Below are 20702 nucleotides of genomic sequence, written 5' to 3'. Positions count from 1 at the left end.
CTTTAATTAAATCAAATTCACGCAATCCTTGGTAAGTTGTAAAATCCGTGCATTTTGTATACCATAATTTTACAAACTTTTACAAAATACAGAAACGCTGCCCTTGATCTGAGTAAGTTTACATAAATTTGTAACCTAATTTTAATTTTCCTTCAAAATATTTCCAAAATTTTGTAAAAGTTTGTATTGCATGTTCACAGAATTTACGAATTTATTTTACTAGGTTACCAAAGACTTGTCAAAAAGTGAATTGCCTCATTATTTATATTTTTCATCACGTATATTAGAAATATTTTAAGTTTTTATAATTTCATAATTTTCATAATAGATTTTTAAGAAATCCTGATAAGCCGATCGATTACCTTGTCCCTAGTACTTTTACTTATATTTCATTCCATTTCATTTCCACTTCCACAAACCATCCGCACCAGGATTGACTCGTGCCACTCGTTCCGTTTATCATCATCATCCTCACCAAAATCACCACGGTTTTGAGACAGTAATCCTCACATTTCTGCATCAACATGACAAAAATAGTCTCACATTATTTACACCCGAGGCAAATTGAGACGAAGCCACAGATCGTCTCAATTTCTCAATTTCCTCGCCGGAGTCCAACTTTGCCCTGGGCTGAAATAAAACGGACTCGTGGGAACCACGGTCTGGTCTGGTTGCTCGGAATTAATGTTTACTTTACACGGAAAGTCACGTCTTGTTGTTCGTTCTATTATTTCTTTTTCTCACAAATTACGACATCTGTACCGGATCGGACTGGACAAGCAATTATGGCGAGGTAATACTCCTTCCAGCACGGGTGGGGTTAGTATAGAATAGATCTTCTTCAATGGTGAGTGAAAAAGTATGGGGGCTACATTCTTATTTATTTATTTGTGACTAGTTTTAGTTAATTATTGTTAATTATAGGTCAAGAAGGTAGAAATAATGGGGTCAAGTTACGCCCGTGCGACCGGAGCCTTGTCCCTGGTGGGCTTCGCCCTTTCGGCGTATGCGCTGTATGTCGAAATTTCGAAAGCGAACGACCCCTCGTACACGGCCATGTGTGACATCGCGGCGAGAATTAGTTGTTCGCTAGTCTTCACTTCAGAGTAATTTGGACATAATTTGTAGTAATTTTGAATATAGACGTGATTAATAGTGTTTGAATTGCAGATACGGGACGGGATTTGGTCTCGTCAGCAAAATACTCGGACCTGATTCGTTCCTTAATCAGCCCAATGGTTTATTCGGATTGATAATGTATCCTTTATTTTTCGTGACGAGTATGTGATAATTATATTAGTTATGAGTTAACATAGGACTATCTATGACTCGTTACCTAAATCATCAAGATGAAGACAATTTTATCATTTCTCTGCTCTGGGAATTAATTTTAGACTTGTGAACGACAAATTTGTATTCAGTAAGATGGTTAATAGAATGGTGGTGAGTTTTTTAAGCCAGTTTCAATGAGTTACAATTTTTCTTAAGGCTATTAAACTTCAAACACTCAAAATTTGGATTTTTGTTTCTATATTTCTAAAACTTGTGAACGACCTGGTACAAATTTGTCATCCAGAATTTTAAAATAAATTCCCAGAGCCGAGAAATGATTAAAAATGTGCTAATTTTAACGATTTTGGCGATGAGCCATTGAGTCCTATGGTTACACAATTTTTCAAATTGGTTTTCTAAATTTGTTCTTCCTTCTTCCTACCCAGGCATCATTCCACATCCTCTCGTAGCGCTGGGCGGACTCGTGCTGGGCATATCGGGCATAGTCATGTCCATTTATTTGGGCTACGCTTTGTTCATAGTTCTTCAAGATGCTTGTGTCGTCTGTATTTCGACGTACCTAGTCAACATTGGCCTCTTTATATGTTCCCTGCGCACTTATCGGGCCGTCATGTCAAGGAGCAAGGCAAAAACTACTAAATCGCAGCCTACCAAGAAACAGAAACGAACTTAACACAGTGCAATTCGATGGATGACGACCAATATAATCAATCAACATCTACATACATTCCTCACAATATCTTGTTTACCATTTATTTATTTTTAAAATGCGGCGTTTACAGCGGACAACTTTTCACATATTCTAAATATAAAACATGTAAGAAACAACAAACTTATTCTGTACTAAAAACAAAACCTTTGTTATTGGAATAATAAATTATAACTAGTTGACTCGATTTCTTTCTATGCGACGGAATATTTATACATTTGTACATTCAACTCGAAGGAAATGACTAGGAAGTATTTAATATATAGCAACAATCAATTTTACGTATTTTCTAACAATCCCTCATAAGTACCACTAACTAACTAACTAACTAAATAGCTTTAACGGACACAAACAACAATTAACATGCAGGACAATGGTTAACGGGGCGGATGGTTACATATGTAGCTAAAAGTCGGTCACTGTCGTATAAAATATAAAATAGTTTGCAAATATAAAACATGGTCCAGAAATCTTGTTTAAAAATAGTTGGATGATCATCGATCAAACAACGTGGTTCCAGCTGCAATCAGTAGCAGTGAACATTACATCCTTACCATAACTGAGCTATGTTCTTGGTTAAGTATTAAAATAACTATTGGTTAATTGGTTGGTTGTTGGACACGCCCATGCGGAGGAGAGAATACAAATAACACACCCCTCTTGTTGGCAATCATCAGTCATTATTTTAAAAAGAGTTACAAATTTTCGAAACTTGTTAGATAAAAAAAGAAATCATCAGATACTGAAAGGTTTACATTAAAAGTTCGTTGCATAAGGTAAATAAAAACTTTCGTCAGCAAACTTAACGAGAACTAGTAGCAAGATATATAGCAGCATGCTGAGAAAGTGACGATCAATGGGAAATACTTTACAATTTGTGGTGGGTGGTAATGCGGAGAATTTACACTTAACATTGGACGTAGCTGCTAACAAGCAATATTTGAGAAGTTACTCTCCTACTAACAAAAAGATTATACTTGGCAGTATGGTATCTAACAAGGAACACATTAAATTTAGTACATATTGCACCTTAGGCTAGTTAGATCAAAATATTTAAAGTTTACGGACACGCATTAAGACCATATGGTTGGAGATGTACTACCCGATAAGTTAAGTGATAACTTTACTGTGAGAAGGGAGTCTTTCATTGTAAATACCAGCTACATTGCCAAGTAGCTTGGTGGCATTTGGTGACTTTGTTCTTGATTACTTGCTCGCTTCCAGAGGAAAAAGTATAGTATGCCTGTTTGGGCAATACAATTTGCAGTCCCGGCTGCTAACTGGTCCATGGATGCGTTTCCCGAAGATTTCCCTCCGGGTCGAAGCAATGTAGGACCGAAAACGGTTGCAAGGTTGTTAATGGACATCTTATTATGTTTTTCATGCTGATTGATTCTACGGATTAGGAGGAAAGCAATAAAATAGGTGTGAATCATTACATATAAAATATATTGACTGAAACTGTAATTGTGGAATTATACCTAGTCATATGATCCAGTAAGTACATAATAATGTGTTGGTTTAAGGGTGGTAGTTGATCAAAGATTTGCATTAGTTCGGATGACTTAATCTCGTCATCACCCAAACTGAATGCGTCAAAGAATTTTGGATAAAGATCATCGGTAAACAAGGCTTCTGGTAGTTCCCTCAAATAGGTTTTAAGAAGAGATGCGACTGAATTTACGTCAACTTCCTTCAATAGTTGTTCCGCTTCATAGCAGTCTATTAAAAATAAAAACATATCAGGTATCAACTCACTACAAATGGACGCTTAGTTAACAGACATGTAGACTTACTTGATTCAAACGCCTTTTTTAAGCGTACCCCATCCGATACAGAACCACTGACTCGATATATGCCCTGCTCATTTATACCACGCCTTTCGACTTCTTTTACACAACTTGTTATTATAAATGGAACTTGACGCTTCTCCCGTCTATTATTTAATCAAGAAAATCAATGTCATTTAAATTAGTCACAGCGGAAACTAAAAGAAAGAATCAACGACTTACTTGCAAACTTGAGTTATTTTTGCACCAAACAGTGCTCCAGCTTTTGACGTCGGGACACGTCTGATGGTCATCTCTGAAGGTGTGAACCGGGTAGAGACGGAGAGCGTGTAATCTTGCATGCTGATGGTCTTCTCAATTGCTTTAGTCAAAGACCCCTGAATCCAGGACCGGTTCAACTGAATTAAAAAAAGAAATTTATTAGTGCACAATGAAATGATCATGTATAATTCAGAAATCAAAGTGTAATGTGTGTACCTCCACGGTCGTAGCACCACGGGTTAATTGTCCCTGAGTTGGGTGCTCCTCATAGAGAAGAACTCTTAAGTTTAAAGCTCCCTCAAGCTCTATGACAAAATCTTCGTTCCAACTTGGCTGACTGCTGCCACAGATCATTTTGGTTTTTGCCTTTCGAAAGTAATGACCATAAGAGTCTACTTCCAAACAGATGAACAGATCTGCAAAATAACGGTATAATTTTATATATAAAAACCATGCTCACTCAACCCTAACCGACCACTTACCTGCGGGCCGCTTAATTCCAGACAACTGTCCAATGAGAATGTAGAAATCTCCAACGAGCATGTTTTCATCTCGTCCAGAGCGTAGCAAGTACGAACCCATATACATATTGGTTTTTAGATCTTTTCGATGGCGTGTAATCCATTGCTGCAGCTCATTCGAGCTTAAAGGAGCTGTTGCTGGAAGGATAGTCGACTGTCTCTGTAGAAATATCACAGAATATCAATTATTTTCAAAATGTCAATGCCGTAAAATAATTTAAACATCAGTAATTAAAATACCTTTAGAGTTTCGATGGTCTCAATCCATTGGGATCTATCGTATTCCGAAGAAAGAAAAAATGTCCCCGTGGATTTTCCTATCGCCGCTTTCACTTTGAAGATGAGGTTTGGGGACGCTAAAACCAATTGACTTTCCAACCCGGCCAACTTTTTTCGGTTCTTTTCAGCCTTTTGCTTCTTAAATTAATCATTAATAAATTCGGATGAACAATACTCCTTAGTTATTAATTAGGATCAATTACAGATTACAATACCTTATCATCACGACTGCATTGCCGTTTAATTTGATCTCGAACGTTGGACGCCCTTGATCTTAGTGCGACCAAATTAATTGAAGCGGTATCCCTTTGCTCGGAATTTTCAACAACCATGCAGTCCGTGATGGGCATGTGCCACTTTAGTTCGTATGTAAACTTTTCCTGTTTCCCAGTAGCCTGAACACGAATTATACATTTCGTTATATTCTTATTTGTATCAATTTCTAAGTACGTGAATAACATACCTTATACTTGGCGCAAACCAAGACATCATTAAATAAAAATAGATGTCTTAGCTTCCTCGTTCCCTCGTGGAGTTCTACCATGAACGAATTTTTCACAAGAGTGCGAGCACTCTTTTCCGACAATTGTTCAGGCTGGATCATCTTAAATTCCGTGAGGAAAGACTGAAACAGTTTTTGAGCATTTTCCAGGCTCAACACGTCAGGATGGGATTCAGGCAGAAGTTTAAGCAGATCCTGCATAATTTCAGAACAAAATTATGTCTGTCTTGCACAATTTTATATTTCAATTTTACATACCGTCACAATTTCCAGGTTTTTCTGTACTCTGGAGACCGGGCTGTGCAGGAGTGTCTCAAGTGTTACGCCGGCATTGATATTACATGTGCGAGACCTAATGTCTCGGGTTGTTTCGGCAAATGCAGCATTACTTTGACTACACTTTTTCACCGTGTCCACTGCCCGGGAGTAATTTTGAAGAAAAGAACCGTATATATCAACCTCCTTGGCCTGTAGAAATAGTTGAATTTTAAACAAATTAAAATATGATAGCAACATTATTATTACACAATAAATCATATTGATAACTAAATTACCAGTTTTTCAAAGTGTTTCCCCACTTCCCACTTTGACACGGAAGATTCGTCTTGTAGAGAAACCAAGAATTTTTGGTGCATCGAATGAAGTTCAGGAATCTTGTAGAAGATGATGTTAAAGTCATCAGTGGAAAGGACGGGTTTAGAAGTTGAAAATGTTCCCTTCATGGCTTTCATGTATTGGAGAAGTAAATTAAGCACTTCCACGTATTGCGTCTCACTGGCTGCTATTGTTGAAATTCTAGATTGAAATGATCGCAATTTGACTTGATCAGCGACTCGCATAGTTGGAGCTTCTGCGTTTGCTTTGGTCAATGCATCTTCCATTCCGTTTGACGACGCTTCGTCACATCCTGTAGGACAAAAATATAGTGCAATTAGGTAAATAAATTACATATAATTTACAAAATTCAATAGCCTTCAAGTCTATGATGGGTCAGTTACCTAGACTATTTCCGTTTGTTTTAAGATTCATCTCGCTAGCATTTTCATATGCCATTGCTCTATGAAGGATCGACTCGGTCTCCGAGTCAGGTTCAGACTCAGAAACGTACCCTTCGTTCTTCCCGGTTTTGCTACAAATTCAAATCAAATATTTTAACAACTATCAATACAGTTAAAATTAGAAACAAATCGTCGGAATATTCATACCACAAGAAATAGTCTAAATTGACATAATTTGTCGACGGGGTGCGTTCACGATTGAGAAAGTCATTGGGAACGGGACTCTCCATGTAGCCCTCGGTCTCGGATGTCGTTCCCGAACTCGTGGTGGCTATACTATGTCCAGAAACGACGGATGTCTGCGACCGAATCGTTGCAGAGTCTCCTTTAACAACTCCTCCAGCATCTTTCCCAACCGGCCGTTTTCTTTGTTTTGCCCCAGAATCGTTGTCCCCTCGCCGTGCACCTTCAGTACCGCTCTTACATTCTTCATCCAAAAGGACGACGTAATCATCGTCGTTTTGTTCGTTGTCGTCATCTGGCGCAACAGTATCGTACATCGGCTCAAGTTCTAACTGCTGTGGGTGCTGCTGCTTTTGCTTTTGTGGTTGTTCTGCGTTGCGTTGATTTTGAGGTTTAGTCGCCACCACCTCCAAGCTCTTCGTACTTGCTGGAGAACTGGGGGGAAGATCGTAAATGTCTTCTGAAATTAAACCTTGTGCATCTAAAGGATCCATGTAGTCGTCCAAATGGGTTTCGGACTCGATCGTGGGTCGATGCTTTACAGGTTTTTGCTGACTAGAAAGTCTGAATGAGCGTCTTGGCGTTAATTCTGACCCCATTTCTCCACGCAGCATATTGTTTCCCTCCAATTTTCCGATCATGTCGGAAATCTTGGATCTGGCTCCATTCTTTCGTTCCGAACTTGGCGATGGGGTAAGATCCAAGCTGGAGGGGACGTTTTTTCTACGAGGTAACATATTTGAACCTTTCGGTGGCAAGGGCAGTTTACTCCCTTCAAACTTCTTCTTAACTGCCGGTTTCAAGAACACGTTCTCCTCTGCACCATTTGTCGGAGGTGGTTGTGGAACGGTATTGCTACTGGTGCTGGACAGAGAACTTCCTTCCGATGACTTCCCTCCAACCTGCTGACCACGTCGTGAAGATGACGACTGCTTGTTAATCTTCGAATCGAAGACTACATTTCGTTCGCCTAACCATTCCAAGCAGTCCTTGTCCTCCACGAACCTGAGTTGACTCTCCATCATTTCGTGCGGTTTGTTCGCCGTATCAACACCATGGCCGAACGAAGTAAATGGCAATCGATTGGCAGGTGGGGTTGGCAAATCGGAGGAAACACTTCCACGTTTAATATTTTTTGGTGGAGGAATCGGAGGCACAGGTCTCCGACTGCTGCCATTACACTCTTCCGCGGCTGTGGTGTCCTTGTTCCCACCAGATTTTTTGTCGGCACCACTGACTTCAATTACCGTGACGAAGTGTTCTTCGTTGTTGGGATCTGGTGAGGAATTAGCAGCAGCTGAAGAAGTAGCATTGCTGGATGAAGATGATGATGACAATGACGACGACCCAGTCTTGCCACTTTGTCCATCAGCTTTCTTCAATGACGCTTTGCCTCCCGTCCTTGTCGAGTCGCTAGAAGTACCATCTTCTTTGGATAACGATCGTTTTCTTTCGTCACTTGATTTGAGAAGAAACGGCTTGGTTTTGCTATTATCTCCTCCTCCCGTCTTGTCCTGATATCTTCTTTGAAGCGTATCCTGAATCACTTCAGTAATATTATTGCTTTTCGGACTTGTACAGTCATTTCCAGCCGCCCCTTTTTCCGACCCTGTTGCCTCTTCGCCATTCCCGTGAGCAGTTTTTGCTGTTATTTCTTCCAACAAATTCTCCAAGAATCGCACATATTCTTCCTCTTCTCTCAATGACTGTTTCAGCATTTCCATGCGAGCCTTGTGCGTTTCTAAATTTGCTAAAACGTCCTCCACCCAGAAGGAGGAGGCAGGCAATTCACCGCCGAACTTGTCCCCCCAAGTTTTCTTAACTTCTTGCATGGCACTCATCTTGACGTCCTGAAGTATCCAAAAACATAACAATTTATTAAAAACTGGACATAATTATAATGATTCTCTTCTTTCTTCTTACCGATTATATTACACAGCAACACGCAAATATATAGCAGTCCTTAAAATTAAACGATTTCATTAAATCTGCCACGTTTCCTCAGTCTTGTTCATAATTTCGTGGAATGTGAGCTATAAAAACAAAACAAAAATAAACAAATTAGCAAATTATCATTAAATTATTACCAAACAAAACAATCAACCCACTCACCTGCGTGTCCACCGTCCAATTAAAAAAATCCAGTATTTCTTCCCGTCCAATGGACACACCACAACTTATCCCCTCTACTTTGTTCTGCTGCCAGTCTTATCGAAAAATGTAAATTCGTTTCCTATTTCGATTGTTCCTCTATCGTTGTTCGTTGTGCGTCTCGTTTCTTTTTTTCGTTATTAATTAAAGCATTATTGACCAGGAACCTCCTCCTCCCTTTGGCTACGTATATTATGCACTCCAATTAATTAGCAAACTATTTAACTAATCAATCATTCATTAATTAAGGCACCACCCACACACCACTTCCCACCAACCTCTCTACATTTTCATTAAACTGTCAAATTCCCTTGTTAACAAGAATCCCACCCAACAATCAGTCCCTATCAGAGGACGACAACATTTCACGTCAGTTCGTTAGTACTTCACCTCTCCTTCCAAAAAATAAAGTTTATTACAAAAATACAACAATTATTTTATCCCCATCGCTCATAAAATCGGTCACAAAGATGTTTTCCCAAGGAGTGTGTACAAATAGGATATCCTCAACAAAAAAGTGACGTCCGTCCTGGTTCAGTTGTTGACTTTAACAGCGAGATTAGTTGATTGGTTGGTTATTTAATTAATGACAGCAGCAAAACATTAACTAACTACACGAACTAAACAACAACAACGGCAAGTTTTAGTCGGATTATGCTGCTCGAAACAGATGATGGTGATTAAAAAGTACACAAAATTTATTACGTGGACGGAGTAAAAAACGAAGTCTGGTACATAAAATATTGATATTTTTCTTGGGATCCGTCCAACCAATTCCGTGAGAAAGTTTTGGTTCTGCTGTGAGTCAGACTGAAATCTGCAGAGCAAAAGTCAACAGAAAATCTAAACTCGAGCCCAGAACCAGAGGGCGCTTCGAGTTCGATTTCGACTTCGAAAACAAGTCGAGATGAGATGATTTTTTGAAAAAAAGAGAATAAAATATTATGACGAAGGACAATTTTTTGTCCTGGACAATGCTAATGATCATGATTTTAAGGACTAATCTTGGCCATGATGAGTGTTTGGAAAACTGTGCAATGAAATGATGATTAATTAAATTAAAGGGGATTCTGAGGTAATCTCATATTTATTGCAGCCAGCCAGCCAGCGAGACTACTTTGCATATTATGTATATTAGCGGATTCAGAGGAATTGCGACTTTGGCTTGGGTAGCAAAAAACGTTTCCGAACCGCATTTCTGGCTTGTCGTTTGTTGCTTCATAATATTCTTGGATTATTATTGTTGGATTCGTAATTTTGATGAAATTAGCTATTTCTCTCATCTCTTAGTTAGTAAGTTGTCTGTAAATTAGGTCATTTTACAGGGTCGTCCCTACTTTTGATGATAAGGTGAATTTGCATTATTTGTTCATTACGCAGGTGGATTGGATCGCTGTCAGGACAAGTTTAAGGATATAACTAGAGTAAGTAAGACATTAGATTTCGAGGGGTTGTTTTGATTTTAACCATTAATTAATTATTGCCTTGTTTGTTATCTATTATTTACGTACAGAATGAATTCCGTGGATAAAGAAGAAAAAGTTAATCAACCGGAGGAGACTGGTCGTAACAGTGGGACGATAGATTCTCTAGTACCTCCACAAGGAGATGATGAGTATCTTGTTGACTATGTTCCTGATTTGGGCGAAGATGATAGTAGTCAGGTCTATATCCGTGGCGGCAGAGGTACCGTGGTTGGTGGTGATGACGACGACAACCTGTCTTCCTACTACACATATTTAGTTTGTGGAATAAATAATTGTTAAGTTAACTGATCGTCTTCCTTTTCTTTTCGCAGTCTCTGATCTGGGAAAACAAAGAGTTACCAGTTCTTACACTTTGGATAACAAGCCCCATTTCCAACATGGAATGTGGATAGATGTTAAAGTTATGCATATAGTTTCGCCCTCGGAGTTTTACGTAATTCCTAGAAAGACGACGGAATGTATTCGCCGAGCTGCATTTCCACCTGCAACCTCGAAGAGTACACCGCCGGTGAATCCGATGATGCATGATGGGTCGATGAGTAATATTCCAGACACGGGGACCGAAGAGTTTGGTAAGCATATAAATTTGATGATCTCATAAAATCTACAATGAAGGTGTTGTGGTCAATTTCATGAATTTCTTCCTCGTGTTCTTAGGAACTGGAGTCGAGGCTTTTGACAAGATTAAAGCCAAACTGAACGAACTTTTGGAACCCAATATGGCATGGCGTCAACGCCAATCAGTCCATTACGCCTTGACGGAACTGGTCGCTGTGAAGCGTACGGAAAATGGAGCGCGAACTTGGCTCCGAGGTGTCGTCCTAGAGGCGAATCTTACTAATGTTGCCGACCGTGGAATTCCGTACCATAAGGTTCAACTGATTGATGCCGGTCAAGTTTTGACGCTCCGGGCGGATGAAATGTGCTCCCTTCCAGTGTACGTGAGCTATTATCCTGCTCTGGTGAGTGCTAAAATGCATACAAATTGTAATAATTGGTGGCATGTCTTTATATTAGTGCTAACTTGATAAAATTTATGTTAATTAGGCCTACAAATGTTGTCTGAAAGGGGTTGTACCCGTGGGGAATATCTGGTCGAGAAGAGCATCCGTTGCCTTGCAAAGTATGACGACTGGAACCAACATTAAGATCAATGTGTCCAAATCGTAATAATCAAATTAAATATGATCAATCTAAACTGAGCGAATTCTTTAATGAATATTTGCAATTCATGAAACGTTTCATTTTTACATGGACAGGGATAAAACTGATGTCGTGTGCAAGACAATTGAAGCTGTTCCATACCTTGTTGACTTGCTCGTTCCAAGGTTTCATGTTCCGCAAGATCTGACCATTGAAACGTCCGCCCCCATGGTTTCAGCCGCTGAAGTCCTGGCATCCAACGCCTTGGCACTCGACTTCAACCAATTCCCTACTCGACCAATTTTGAACCAGTTTTTTGATCAAAAGATGGTCTTTTCTCCCATCAACCCTAACGTGAATGCTGAACCAGTCCAAATGCTCGCTAAAGATTTCCAATTTCTGGCGACCGATAAGAAGGATGAGAATGAGGAAAAGAAAAAAGATGCCGATAATTACTCATTATACTCAGCAGAAGTTGGGTCTACTTTACCATCTAACAAAAAACAATGATTTTCTGAATTTGTTGAATTTTGATTGAAGTGAATCAATAAATACACTTTGTTAAATTAATTTCTATTAAGTGTTATATTTCTTGTGCATTTTTCTAACTTGGCAGTGCATACATTGGAGAATTGAAACTAGGGACAAATCAGATAACATTTCCTGCAGGTAAGCCATCTTTCATGACAAGAGATCCATGCATTCAATTCATATACCTGAATACAACTCGTATCTAACAAATTTCATTCATTACGTGTGTATGTTTTTGTTCACGTTTCCCGTCTCCGTCTGAATAAAAATACCATCTATTTATTTACGTCGCATCTATAAATATGCAAATGAGCCATGATTTCATGAAAAGGAAAGACATGCATTTTTATTTATCGATCAAAGCTGAGGATGAGTGAAGTAAATTCCATTCATTTATTAGTCAATTACATTTAACATATCAAATTAGGATTTGCTGCTTGGTCAAAATCATAGAGACCTAAATGTTGGAGAGGCTGCAAAACCACTCTTCTCGATCGGGGACAACTCTTTCGAAATGGTTGCCCGGCGCAGGGTCGCCAAATTCAATGCCGTTAGCCTCGATTTCATCAAGTGTTACGATGACACATTTGTAAATGCAGACGTACTGGGGCTCCGTGTGAACCATTCCAACCTTCGTCATAATTATGCTACATATTTCCAGTAATTCATCATTGTCATTTGCATATCTCACCCTTTGCGCCCGCATTTGACTCACGATGCTGGCAATATTGACGGCTTTCTTCTTCTCGATTTGATTCAATGCAATATCGACCGCAATGAAGGTCCCAGTGCGACCGACGCCTGCGCTCCCGTGGACAATGAGGGGCGCGTTGGATGGGTTTCCCAGAATCGGAGAGGGAGCATACTTCCGAACCTCTCGGACGAAGTGGACAAGCGCTTCGGGTGGGTCGACGGACTCCAAATGGGTCCAAGTTAGAAACTGGTAGTGACGAAGGCGTCTTTCCTGCTCCTGGAAAAAAATATGCAAATTATGGACTAAAGAACTTTCACGATGAAAGATGTTTCATTTTTTCTTTGTAAACTTTGTAGCGGAGTTTCAACTCGGAGATGATCCATTTGTGAGGCGAGCGTCGATACCCGTCCAGAATTTCGGACATGACTTCGACCTCAATTTCACCATACATTTCCGAAATCGAGGTGCTTGGCCAGTAATGCGTGCATTCTTCCCGATCTGGGCGACTGAATTGGAAAGGATTGAAGTCATCCGGGGACGAAGGTCGGTCTACGTAACGGGCCAACATGACGACACACGTGGTATTCGACTCCCAGCATAATCGCCAGAAATCGTTGACCATGTTCTTTAACGGCTGTGTGATTATGAAGAATAATCAAAATTTGGGACGCATTTCATGAAAATTTGAATTTATCTGTACCGCTTGAGTAGCAATGTACTCTCGACCACGGAACTCTCCACTGGAGTTGTAGTCCTGCACAAATTTCCATGAATGATTGCAAATATGGATATGGAAATAATTTTGGCACGGATATGCAAATTGTTGCAAAAATGAGACTCGTATTACCGAGATATGATTCGCGTTGATGTAGTCACTGAAATCCACGCCTTCAACGGAGCTGAGAATTACTCGAGTATGATCGAAAGGCAGAACGTTGACGAACCGGTTTTTCGGACGGTTCATTCCCCGGTTTCCTGCCGACCATGGCATCATCTCGCTTCCACGAGGTTTTAGACTTTCAAACTCCAAGGACATTTTGTAACTGATAAGTGATAAGTAATAAAAATTATCGTTTTTTCGTATTCATGTCCACCAATTGTATAAAATGTATTACTTATAATGAATGTACCATGAATGAGACACGAGGTCCTCGTAGTGGTTTCGAAATTCATGAAAGTTCATACCGCGGCTGACAACAAAATCATGCGTTAAAAACACAATCGGAATTTCATAATATTTAAGAATTTTAATGACTTACAACATTTCGGTAGTTTTTTTGATAGTTTTTTTTGGTGGACTCTGATTCTGCAAGACGTTAATGAATCTAGGGTTTGCCGTTGTGTTATCCTTTTCACTTTCCTCCTGCGACTAAAATGCTTTCCTGGGGACGCCTCGGTTATGCAAATATTTTCATAGGCATTTCTGGACAGTTGTACATAATGCATGCATCTTGTTAGTGGACTTATTATAGTTTAATATATAGTAAACTCAGGTTAGTTTACATTTAGGCATGCATATCAATCGCTCTTCAGTAAAAAGTGGTTGATGGACGAGGTAAGGTATGCAAATCCAATCCACCCATGCAAAAATCTGCCCATATCTCCTCCCATTTCGCATATTATTACATTTCGCATTCCGATGACGTGTGTGCAATAATAATTTTATTTATTATTTTATTAATCAGCCACCAATCGCTTTCTTTCCCATGCTTAAAATTTGTGGACGACTTGGAAGTGAATTTGCTGGACTTGCTCACCGACCCATTTTCATTTCTCGGAATTTATGCTTACATGTTTTTTTAACAAACAACAACGCAAAGGCAAAGTCCAAGTTATGCCCAACCTCGTCGTCCGTTAAGTTTTTCAGACTAATTAAATGCAAATCAAGTCGGACTTATTATTATTTTCAGAAGTATATGAACGAGCGGGAAAATGAGACGGAATTCTCTCCAATATTTCCACTTATATGGAGAATTGCGTCTCATTTTCCCGTCTCGCTAATATATTTCTGAAAGCATTTGCATTCCTGCCTTTAGTCTGAAAAACTAAAGTAACGATGAGCTTGATAAGCACATAACGCTATAAAAATTTGATTCTTATGCATTTATCATGTAAATATTTCTAGAATTAAGGAGTAAATTGGAGAGATGAAAGGACAGACAAATCAAATCATGCGATAACGAATTGTTGCAGCTAATTCTTAGCCAGCATTCGAGACGAGAAATGCGGATGCACGATAAATACGACTTATCAGTCTTGTTGTTACCTGATAAATTCAATTCATTGCGTTCGTTAGGCTCACATTTCCATGATCTGCGTCTCAAACCCATGATAAGATTGTCATCTCTTTTGTATGTACATAAGAATCTACATACATGCTTACATACATTTTGTATCATGGTCATTTATTTTTCTCGTTCGGGAATCCAATCCAACTTCCCGTCAACATTGTCCCTCCGAATGGATGAAAATTGTCTCCATAATAAAAGGACACTAAAGGATAAAAGGGCATCTCACCTTTTTCAACGAGTCAGTCTAATTCTGGACGCTCTCGGACACTTCTCGGGAAAATTGTAAAGAAGAATTTGTTGAAAATCGTTTTCCAAAAGTACGTGAAATTAGTGAAATTACTTGTCCCTCTCAAAAAATTAAAAAGGATAGGTAAGTAATTAAATTATGTTTTTTCATACTCATGTAAATGCACGTAGGATTCATCACCAAAATCGTAAAAATCCACACATTTTTAATCATTTCTTGGCTATGGGAATTTATTTTAAAATTCTGGACGATAAATTTCTCCTCGGTGAGTTGATTGATAGAATGGCGTTTAGTGTTTAAGCCAGTTCCAATTTTTCTGAAGGCTTCTTACATTTGAGATCTTCTCCTACAAAAAGTGTCAAAATCTGGAGTGTATATTTTCTAAAAAATTTACAACTCCCAACTCTAGAAATTTGTCGTCAAGAATTTCAAAATAAATTCCCAAAGCGGCGAAATGATGAAAAATGTGCTGACTTACAATTATTAGTTGTCATGTCTTACCTTAAACTAAAAATGTGTTTTTTTTCTCCAGATCGAGATGACTTTGTCCAGCGAAGTCAGTGTTCTCTATTTGGAGTTGGACCTATACCGACAAACACTGATAGGGTCACGGATAACCTCCTGCAAGTTTTCCGACGAGTTGAATCGTCTCGCCTACGCGTTGCACTGTCTGCATTGGGAGGCGAAGAACCTCGACGAGGCGATTCGCCAGGCCGGATCGCGCAGCGTCGTCTACAACCAGAGCGCCTGGAGCGTCAGTCATCGCGCTTACCTGCTACGTCACGAGATCCGCTTCTCCAAGGCGCAGTTCGGGATTTGGGTAAATTGTAAGTCATCAAAATACTCTTATCGTGATAACCAGAGGGCGGTTATGTATTTAGGTTCCACTTTCTTTATTAATGACAACCGACAGTAAAATTTTGTTGGTGTATTACTGATCTCGTACAGATCGGAAAAATTTCAAAATATTTCTGGGTTTTCTTAGACATAATTTAAAACATTTCTGCTATTGTTTAAAAAATACGTAAATATTTTAGCTATTTTTTTCAAAAATACATAAATTTTATAAATACTTCAATGACACGAGACGAATTTTTTTGTTCAAAGAAATCGATTACAAAAAAAACAAATAATACAAATTCTGCGAAACTTGTTACATATTTCGTAAATATTTTTGTTTTTGTAAATACACATCCGCTCCCTGATGATAACTGTGTCCATAAATTTCACTCATTTAACTAATCGTTTCTTTATTTTTTGATTGCTGCAGTGATTAAAAATCCGCCCACGAAGTCCACGATTTTCTCGTCCCCGTCCCACAGCGAGTCGTCTGAAGGTCAAGGCCCGAGTCGCTCGGTTTACTGGTGGAGTCCTCAGCGAAAGCAGGCGTCGCAGGAGAAAGTGGCTTACAAATAGTTCATTATTTAACTTTGTACTTAGGAAAACGGGCCAAGTTTTGAAAAATTATTGATAAAATGTGCATAAAATTAGGATTTCCAGCCTCATATGCATTTCATGTTTCAAAGTGCTTAGAATTATGTGCATATTTCTGAAAAAGTTTCCATTAAAAAAAATCATGTTTAAACAAATTCAATTCATTGTTTATCATGAAAGAATTTGACTTTATTATTAAAAGTATTGTGGTTGTTCATGATATATAAATTAAGACTGCATGACTAATTACTATTTACATTGCATACATTTTGAGGTGGGGGTAAATAATCTTGAAGACCTTATCGAGATCCTTGAAAGAGGTCACTCCTATAAATAATTGTAGTGCCAACTGAAAAAGATCTCAAATCTCTCTCCCTCCAAAATAAATGTAGGTAAATGTGATAATTAATTACCCTGTATTATCCCGCTCCCAGTCCGGCATACCATTACATTAGCTTTCGGACATGGTAAGACCATGGCCACACCCGTGAACGCATCAGGTTCGTACCTGTCAGCGAATGAAATGATAAACGTACTTATTAATCAAGTAGATGGGTTATTTATTAATGAGTATGTTATCATTTGTTCGAATAGGTTTCTCACGTCATTTGTGGGGTGAGCATTCGATCCTTGGAGAGGCTCCTCAACCTAATCTTGAAGCCCACACTGAAGGCAGCAGAGATGTTTTTAATCAACATTCCAAATGGTCTCACATTGAATCCCACCGACCGAACCATCGCTGTGAACTTTGTCACTGCAATCTTGCAAGCCTCCACCGATTTAGCACCGGAGATGATCATATTCCCGCCAGGGAAAATCATTGCCGTGGCGATTGGATCTTTGAGACGCATGACCAAGGGTGCGAATGACTCGGGATTATAGCGCAAGTCCGAACATGCATCAGCGACAGCTTTCAGATCCAAATCTGCTCCCAAGTTCACCGACGCCGCCACAGATCTGCAAGCAACAGTAATAAGAGCAGAATTAAAACCATCAGTTAACTTTTTATTGCCATTCATGATGTAATAATTATAATACTAAGAATAATGTTAACTGGAATTGCAAAAGCTTACAAAACGGTTGGTTCCAACCCTTCCGGCGGCTCAATTGGACTCTGCTTCCACGGAGCATTCTTCAACTTGTGCGGCTCGGGAATGATGAAGTTGTACTGCGAATCAAGTTCATACTTGGGATAAACAGTGCCCTTCCCATTTCCGAGAATGCCGTCGGCTTCAAAGTTGGACTGGCTGACTTCAAAAGCAGGCCGTTGTCGTGGCAGATTGCATGGCACGAAACTTGGTGGATCTCCTTCTCCTCCAGTTCCAATTCGTCGAGCCGCCCGAAGTGGCAATTTCCGAGCTGTCTCAGTCGCCACCAAACTTGGTGGATCTCCTCCAGTTCCAATTCGTCGAGCCGCCCGAAGTGGCAATTTCCGAGCTGTCTCAGTCGCCACCAAACTTGGTGGATCTCCTCCAGTTCCAATTCGTCGAGCCGCCCGAAGTGGCAATTTCCGAGCTGTCTCAGTCGCCACCAAACTTGGTGGATCTCCTCCAGTTCCAATTCGTCGAGCCGCCCGAAGTGGCAATTTCCGAGCTGTCTCAGTCGCCACCAAACTTGGTGGATCTCCTCCAGTTCCAATTCGTCGAGCCGCCCGAAGTGGCAATTTCCGAGCTGTCTCAGTCGCCACCAAACTTGGTTTTCTTGCCGACTTTCGTTTGCCCTTGAGGTCTCTCCAGCGAAAAATTTAACAGAATTTAAGCACGATGAAATTCCGCGTGAACATTCGTCCTGAGTACTAGGCTTTAGTTTGCATAATAATAAGTGGCATGCATGCAAATTATTGATCAATGTATTTGATAACTTTTAGATTGATAAGTTATTATCAGTCGGCGCTCCACACTTTTTAATTGGCGGAAGAAGGTATGAATTCTATTTGAGTAAATTAAGTATAAATTCTAAACTTCAAAAAATAATGTGTACGAATTGACTTTACACAGGGTTTGGATAAGAACAACAAATAAGGTCTGGATTCTATTTGAGGAAATCATACACAAATTTCGTCGTAAATTTGAACAAAGGAAACAGCTGGACAGTATGAACGCCACGCCGATATGCTGCGATAAGATAAGGCTGCGCTTGTCTCCTTTTACTCGACTGCTTCATTCCTTCGTTAGTCTTGCCTTGTTTGCTGCTCCGTCACGACGACAGGTCTTCTTAAAACAAGTCACTTAAAGTTAATAAGTTTTCAGGCTGAGATTTTTAAAAGTTATTAATTGTTCAGGAATAACTACAATTTTAAAACTTCCAATAATGGAAGAATCATCAAACGAAGTCATTGAGAATTGTCCCTACGATGGCTGTCCTGTTAGACAAATAAGTTCCGAGTTGAAGGTTCACAAGCAGACTTGCGGTTATCGGTAAGACTCATTAATTAGATAAGGTTAAGGTTGTAATTACAAATGTATCATTCCTTGTGCAGGATCAGACTCGACTGCCATGTCGAATGTGGAGTGGAAGATGTTCCAATGTGCGAATATCTTCTCCACTTGACGACGGTCCACAAGGTCCCCGTGTTTGAGGAGCGAAAAGCCACGGTTTTTGTGCAAAAGACAGGCCCGACATATTTCAAGGATGAAAATACTCGTGAGTTTGGCATGAATTTTGTTATTTTCAAATTAATGCAATCATGTTCTTATTATAACGAGTTTTATATATTCTGTCCGCACAGTGAAATACCAACCGCTTGGAATTTTCAAATTGGACCCAATTTCTGGTCATGGCCGCCGAGGCTGATTCACACTACTGGCTGTATTCCATCCTGCTTATCGACGACACTCCCATCGCCGACGCCGGTGACGACGACGACGACAAGAAGGAAGGAGGAGGAGGTCAAACTCCGTACTTTTGCAGCTATCTGCTCGCTCCACCTCCAACGATGGTCTTGGACACGTCGGAGTACAACATACTCAGAAATCCGAAATCCAATAAATTCCATGAAATGATGCAAAATCGTGTTCCTTCACAATTCGGGAGGGACAGAGTGCTCTCTCTCAAAGACTCGTTCGACCCCGAGTTTAACATGGACTTCTTATTCCAAATAGAAAAGCTTGCGACGGGACAGTTCTTCCTCGTCGGCAAGGAGAAGTTTGAGCTCAAAGTGGAGATTCTTCATGTAAATGCATATTTATACTCAAATGTGGACTTAATATTCTGCAGTATTTAACAATTTTACTCAATAATTCGCAGGAAACGGAAGTTTTCTCTAAACTGAATCGATCCGAAGTGGGTCGAGCAACCAAACAAGAATGTTTCCCAGTATTATGCGATGACGTGAACGAGCAAAGTCGTTTGGTAAGCAATACTTATCATTCTTTTTCATGCAAATAATTAATTCCCACAATTTTGTGGGTAATACTAACCACGTAATTTTGATAATTAGCTAATTGAAGCGAGGGACGAGATCAGACAGCACCAAGTTCACGTTCGGGCGATTTTCGAGTCCGAGCAGCCCAGCCCTCACGATCTGAAGCGTCAATGCCACTTGAGGGCGAGTTTGGGCGATGTGGCCGATGATGAAGTAGTCGATCACGCTGCTCTCATGGCCAAGTTCCAGGGGAGCATGTTTAGCTGAACTTATCATTTTTATAATTTTTATAACTAATTATGTACGTCGCAGTCACTCGCAGTCATTCTGTTTGCAGTTATCAATCAATTATTAAGTCGACTTTTCATTTTATTGTGATCAAATTTCAGGAATAAAACTAAAATCATTGATTATTAACAAAAGCTTAAAGTTGTAAACGTTCTGGTTCTTCTTGCATATCGTTATTTTGAGATATCTCATCACCACAGAAAAACTCGCCCTTGACCGCACCAAATTCACTCCGCATCTATTAATAATTACTGCGACGATGTAAGCACTTCAGTTTTTTCTCAGTCATCCGTTTATGATTTTCGAAATAAGTTAGATTAGTTAAGTTTGATAAGATCGTTTTTACCATGCTTATCAAAGAAAAAGACAGACCTACCAAATTAATCGTGGTCTCAACTTGCCTCTCATAACCATCTGTTTATTATGTGCTGAGACAATTTCTTAATAATTATGTGTCAAATTAAAATTTCCATATG

At 39.6% G+C, this 20702-nt stretch overlaps 6 protein-coding genes across 9 annotated transcripts; 4 read left to right on the top strand and 2 right to left on the bottom strand.

The window, feature by feature from the left end:
- Positions 1-652: 652 nt before the first annotated feature.
- LOC110856806 (vitamin K epoxide reductase complex subunit 1) lies at positions 653-2189 on the top strand. The gene is made up of 4 exons (XM_022105363.2): positions 653-847; positions 925-1106; positions 1171-1280; positions 1719-2189. Exons 1-4 carry the CDS (start codon positions 845-847, stop codon positions 1964-1966), a joined length of 543 nt encoding a protein of 180 aa, XP_021961055.1. The 5' UTR covers positions 653-844; the 3' UTR covers positions 1967-2189.
- On the bottom strand, positions 2033-9519 carry LOC110856793 (active breakpoint cluster region-related protein). Of its 2 annotated transcripts, none has more exons than XM_022105345.2 (15): positions 8709-9519; positions 8520-8629; positions 6561-8446; positions 6354-6484; positions 5910-6262; positions 5614-5823; positions 5317-5550; positions 5069-5248; positions 4815-4991; positions 4536-4734; positions 4270-4469; positions 4015-4190; positions 3799-3938; positions 3484-3724; positions 2033-3397 (listed from the first exon to the last, which is right to left on the bottom strand). In XM_022105345.2, exons 3-15 carry the CDS (start codon positions 8435-8437, stop codon positions 3163-3165), a joined length of 4353 nt encoding a protein of 1450 aa, XP_021961037.1. In that variant the 5' UTR covers positions 8438-8446; positions 8520-8629; positions 8709-9519; the 3' UTR covers positions 2033-3162. The 2 variants fall into 2 exon arrangements, with proteins under 2 accessions (XP_021961037.1, XP_021961038.1); XM_022105346.2 differs by having other exon boundaries at positions 4815-4988.
- Positions 9520-9690: 171 nt separating this feature from the next.
- On the top strand, positions 9691-11947 carry LOC110856798. Its single transcript, XM_022105352.2, has 7 exons — positions 9691-10040; positions 10128-10171; positions 10261-10433; positions 10546-10806; positions 10892-11196; positions 11282-11400; positions 11494-11947. The coding sequence occupies exons 3-7, from the start codon at positions 10262-10264 to the stop codon at positions 11885-11887; spliced, it is 1251 nt and encodes a 416-aa protein (XP_021961044.1). The 5' UTR covers positions 9691-10040; positions 10128-10171; position 10261; the 3' UTR covers positions 11888-11947.
- A 324-nt stretch (positions 11948-12271) lies between these two features.
- Positions 12272-14316, bottom strand: LOC110856949 (tyrosine-protein phosphatase 10D). The gene is made up of 7 exons (XM_022105540.2): positions 13862-14316; positions 13733-13792; positions 13450-13645; positions 13303-13356; positions 12952-13236; positions 12600-12878; positions 12272-12539 (listed from the first exon to the last, which is right to left on the bottom strand). Exons 1-7 carry the CDS (start codon positions 13864-13866, stop codon positions 12366-12368), a joined length of 1053 nt encoding a protein of 350 aa, XP_021961232.2. The 5' UTR covers positions 13867-14316; the 3' UTR covers positions 12272-12365.
- Positions 14317-15032: 716 nt separating this feature from the next.
- LOC110856807 lies at positions 15033-16734 on the top strand. The gene is made up of 3 exons (XM_022105364.2): positions 15033-15263; positions 15673-15967; positions 16411-16734. Exons 2-3 carry the CDS (start codon positions 15679-15681, stop codon positions 16554-16556), a joined length of 435 nt encoding a protein of 144 aa, XP_021961056.1. The 5' UTR covers positions 15033-15263; positions 15673-15678; the 3' UTR covers positions 16557-16734.
- A 672-nt stretch (positions 16735-17406) lies between these two features.
- On the top strand, positions 17407-20361 carry LOC110856800. 3 transcript variants are annotated; one of them, XM_035857450.1, is made up of 8 exons: positions 17407-17543; positions 18442-18494; positions 18572-18782; positions 18856-18991; positions 19054-19217; positions 19303-19746; positions 19821-19925; positions 20014-20361. In XM_035857450.1, the coding sequence occupies exons 6-8, from the start codon at positions 19351-19353 to the stop codon at positions 20203-20205; spliced, it is 693 nt and encodes a 230-aa protein (XP_035713343.1). In that variant the 5' UTR covers positions 17407-17543; positions 18442-18494; positions 18572-18782; positions 18856-18991; positions 19054-19217; positions 19303-19350; the 3' UTR covers positions 20206-20361. The 3 variants fall into 3 exon arrangements, with proteins under 3 accessions (XP_035713343.1, XP_035713344.1, XP_021961046.1); XM_035857451.1 differs by lacking the exon at positions 17407-17543 and adding an exon at positions 18179-18300; XM_022105354.2 differs by lacking the exon at positions 17407-17543 and adding an exon at positions 18225-18366.
- Positions 20362-20702: the final 341 nt, after the last annotated feature.

The sequence above is a fragment of the Folsomia candida genome, unplaced genomic scaffold, assembly GCF_002217175.1.
Source record: "Folsomia candida strain VU population unplaced genomic scaffold, ASM221717v1 Fcan01_Sc017, whole genome shotgun sequence".
Taxonomy (NCBI): domain Eukaryota; kingdom Metazoa; phylum Arthropoda; class Collembola; order Entomobryomorpha; family Isotomidae; genus Folsomia; species Folsomia candida.
This window is presented reverse-complemented; position numbering and strand designations above follow the sequence as displayed.

Coding starts and splice junctions, on each gene's coding strand:
- LOC110856806 (XM_022105363.2), top strand. Junction 1,107..1,170: donor TCGCTAGTCTTCACTTCAGA/GTAATTTGGACA, acceptor TTTGAATTGCAG/ATACGGGACGGGATTTGGTC. Junction 1,281..1,718: donor TCCTTTATTTTTCGTGACGA/GTATGTGATAAT, acceptor CTTCCTACCCAG/GCATCATTCCACATCCTCTC.
- LOC110856793 (XM_022105345.2), bottom strand. CDS start 8,437: ATGAGTGCCATGCAAGAAGTTAAGAAAACTTGGGGGGACAAGTTCGGC. Junction 5,249..5,316: donor TGGTTTGCGCCAAGTATAAG/GTATGTTATTCA, acceptor ATTCGTGTTCAG/GCTACTGGGAAACAGGAAAA. Junction 3,398..3,483: donor TTACTGGATCATATGACTAG/GTATAATTCCAC, acceptor CCTAATCCGTAG/AATCAATCAGCATGAAAAAC.
- LOC110856798 (XM_022105352.2), top strand. CDS start 10,262: ATGAATTCCGTGGATAAAGAAGAAAAAGTTAATCAACCGGAGGAGACT. Junction 10,434..10,545: donor CTATATCCGTGGCGGCAGAG/GTACCGTGGTTG, acceptor TTCTTTTCGCAG/TCTCTGATCTGGGAAAACAA. Junction 10,807..10,891: donor CACGGGGACCGAAGAGTTTG/GTAAGCATATAA, acceptor TCGTGTTCTTAG/GAACTGGAGTCGAGGCTTTT.
- LOC110856949 (XM_022105540.2), bottom strand. Junction 13,357..13,449: donor TCAACGCGAATCATATCTCG/GTAATACGAGTC, acceptor AAATTTGTGCAG/GACTACAACTCCAGTGGAGA. Junction 12,879..12,951: donor AGTTGAAACTCCGCTACAAA/GTTTACAAAGAA, acceptor ATTTTTTTCCAG/GAGCAGGAAAGACGCCTTCG.
- LOC110856807 (XM_022105364.2), top strand. CDS start 15,679: ATGACTTTGTCCAGCGAAGTCAGTGTTCTCTATTTGGAGTTGGACCTA. Junction 15,968..16,410: donor GTTCGGGATTTGGGTAAATT/GTAAGTCATCAA, acceptor TGATTGCTGCAG/TGATTAAAAATCCGCCCACG.
- LOC110856800 (XM_035857450.1), top strand. CDS start 19,351: ATGGCCGCCGAGGCTGATTCACACTACTGGCTGTATTCCATCCTGCTT. Junction 19,747..19,820: donor TCAAAGTGGAGATTCTTCAT/GTAAATGCATAT, acceptor AATAATTCGCAG/GAAACGGAAGTTTTCTCTAA. Junction 19,926..20,013: donor TGAACGAGCAAAGTCGTTTG/GTAAGCAATACT, acceptor TTTGATAATTAG/CTAATTGAAGCGAGGGACGA.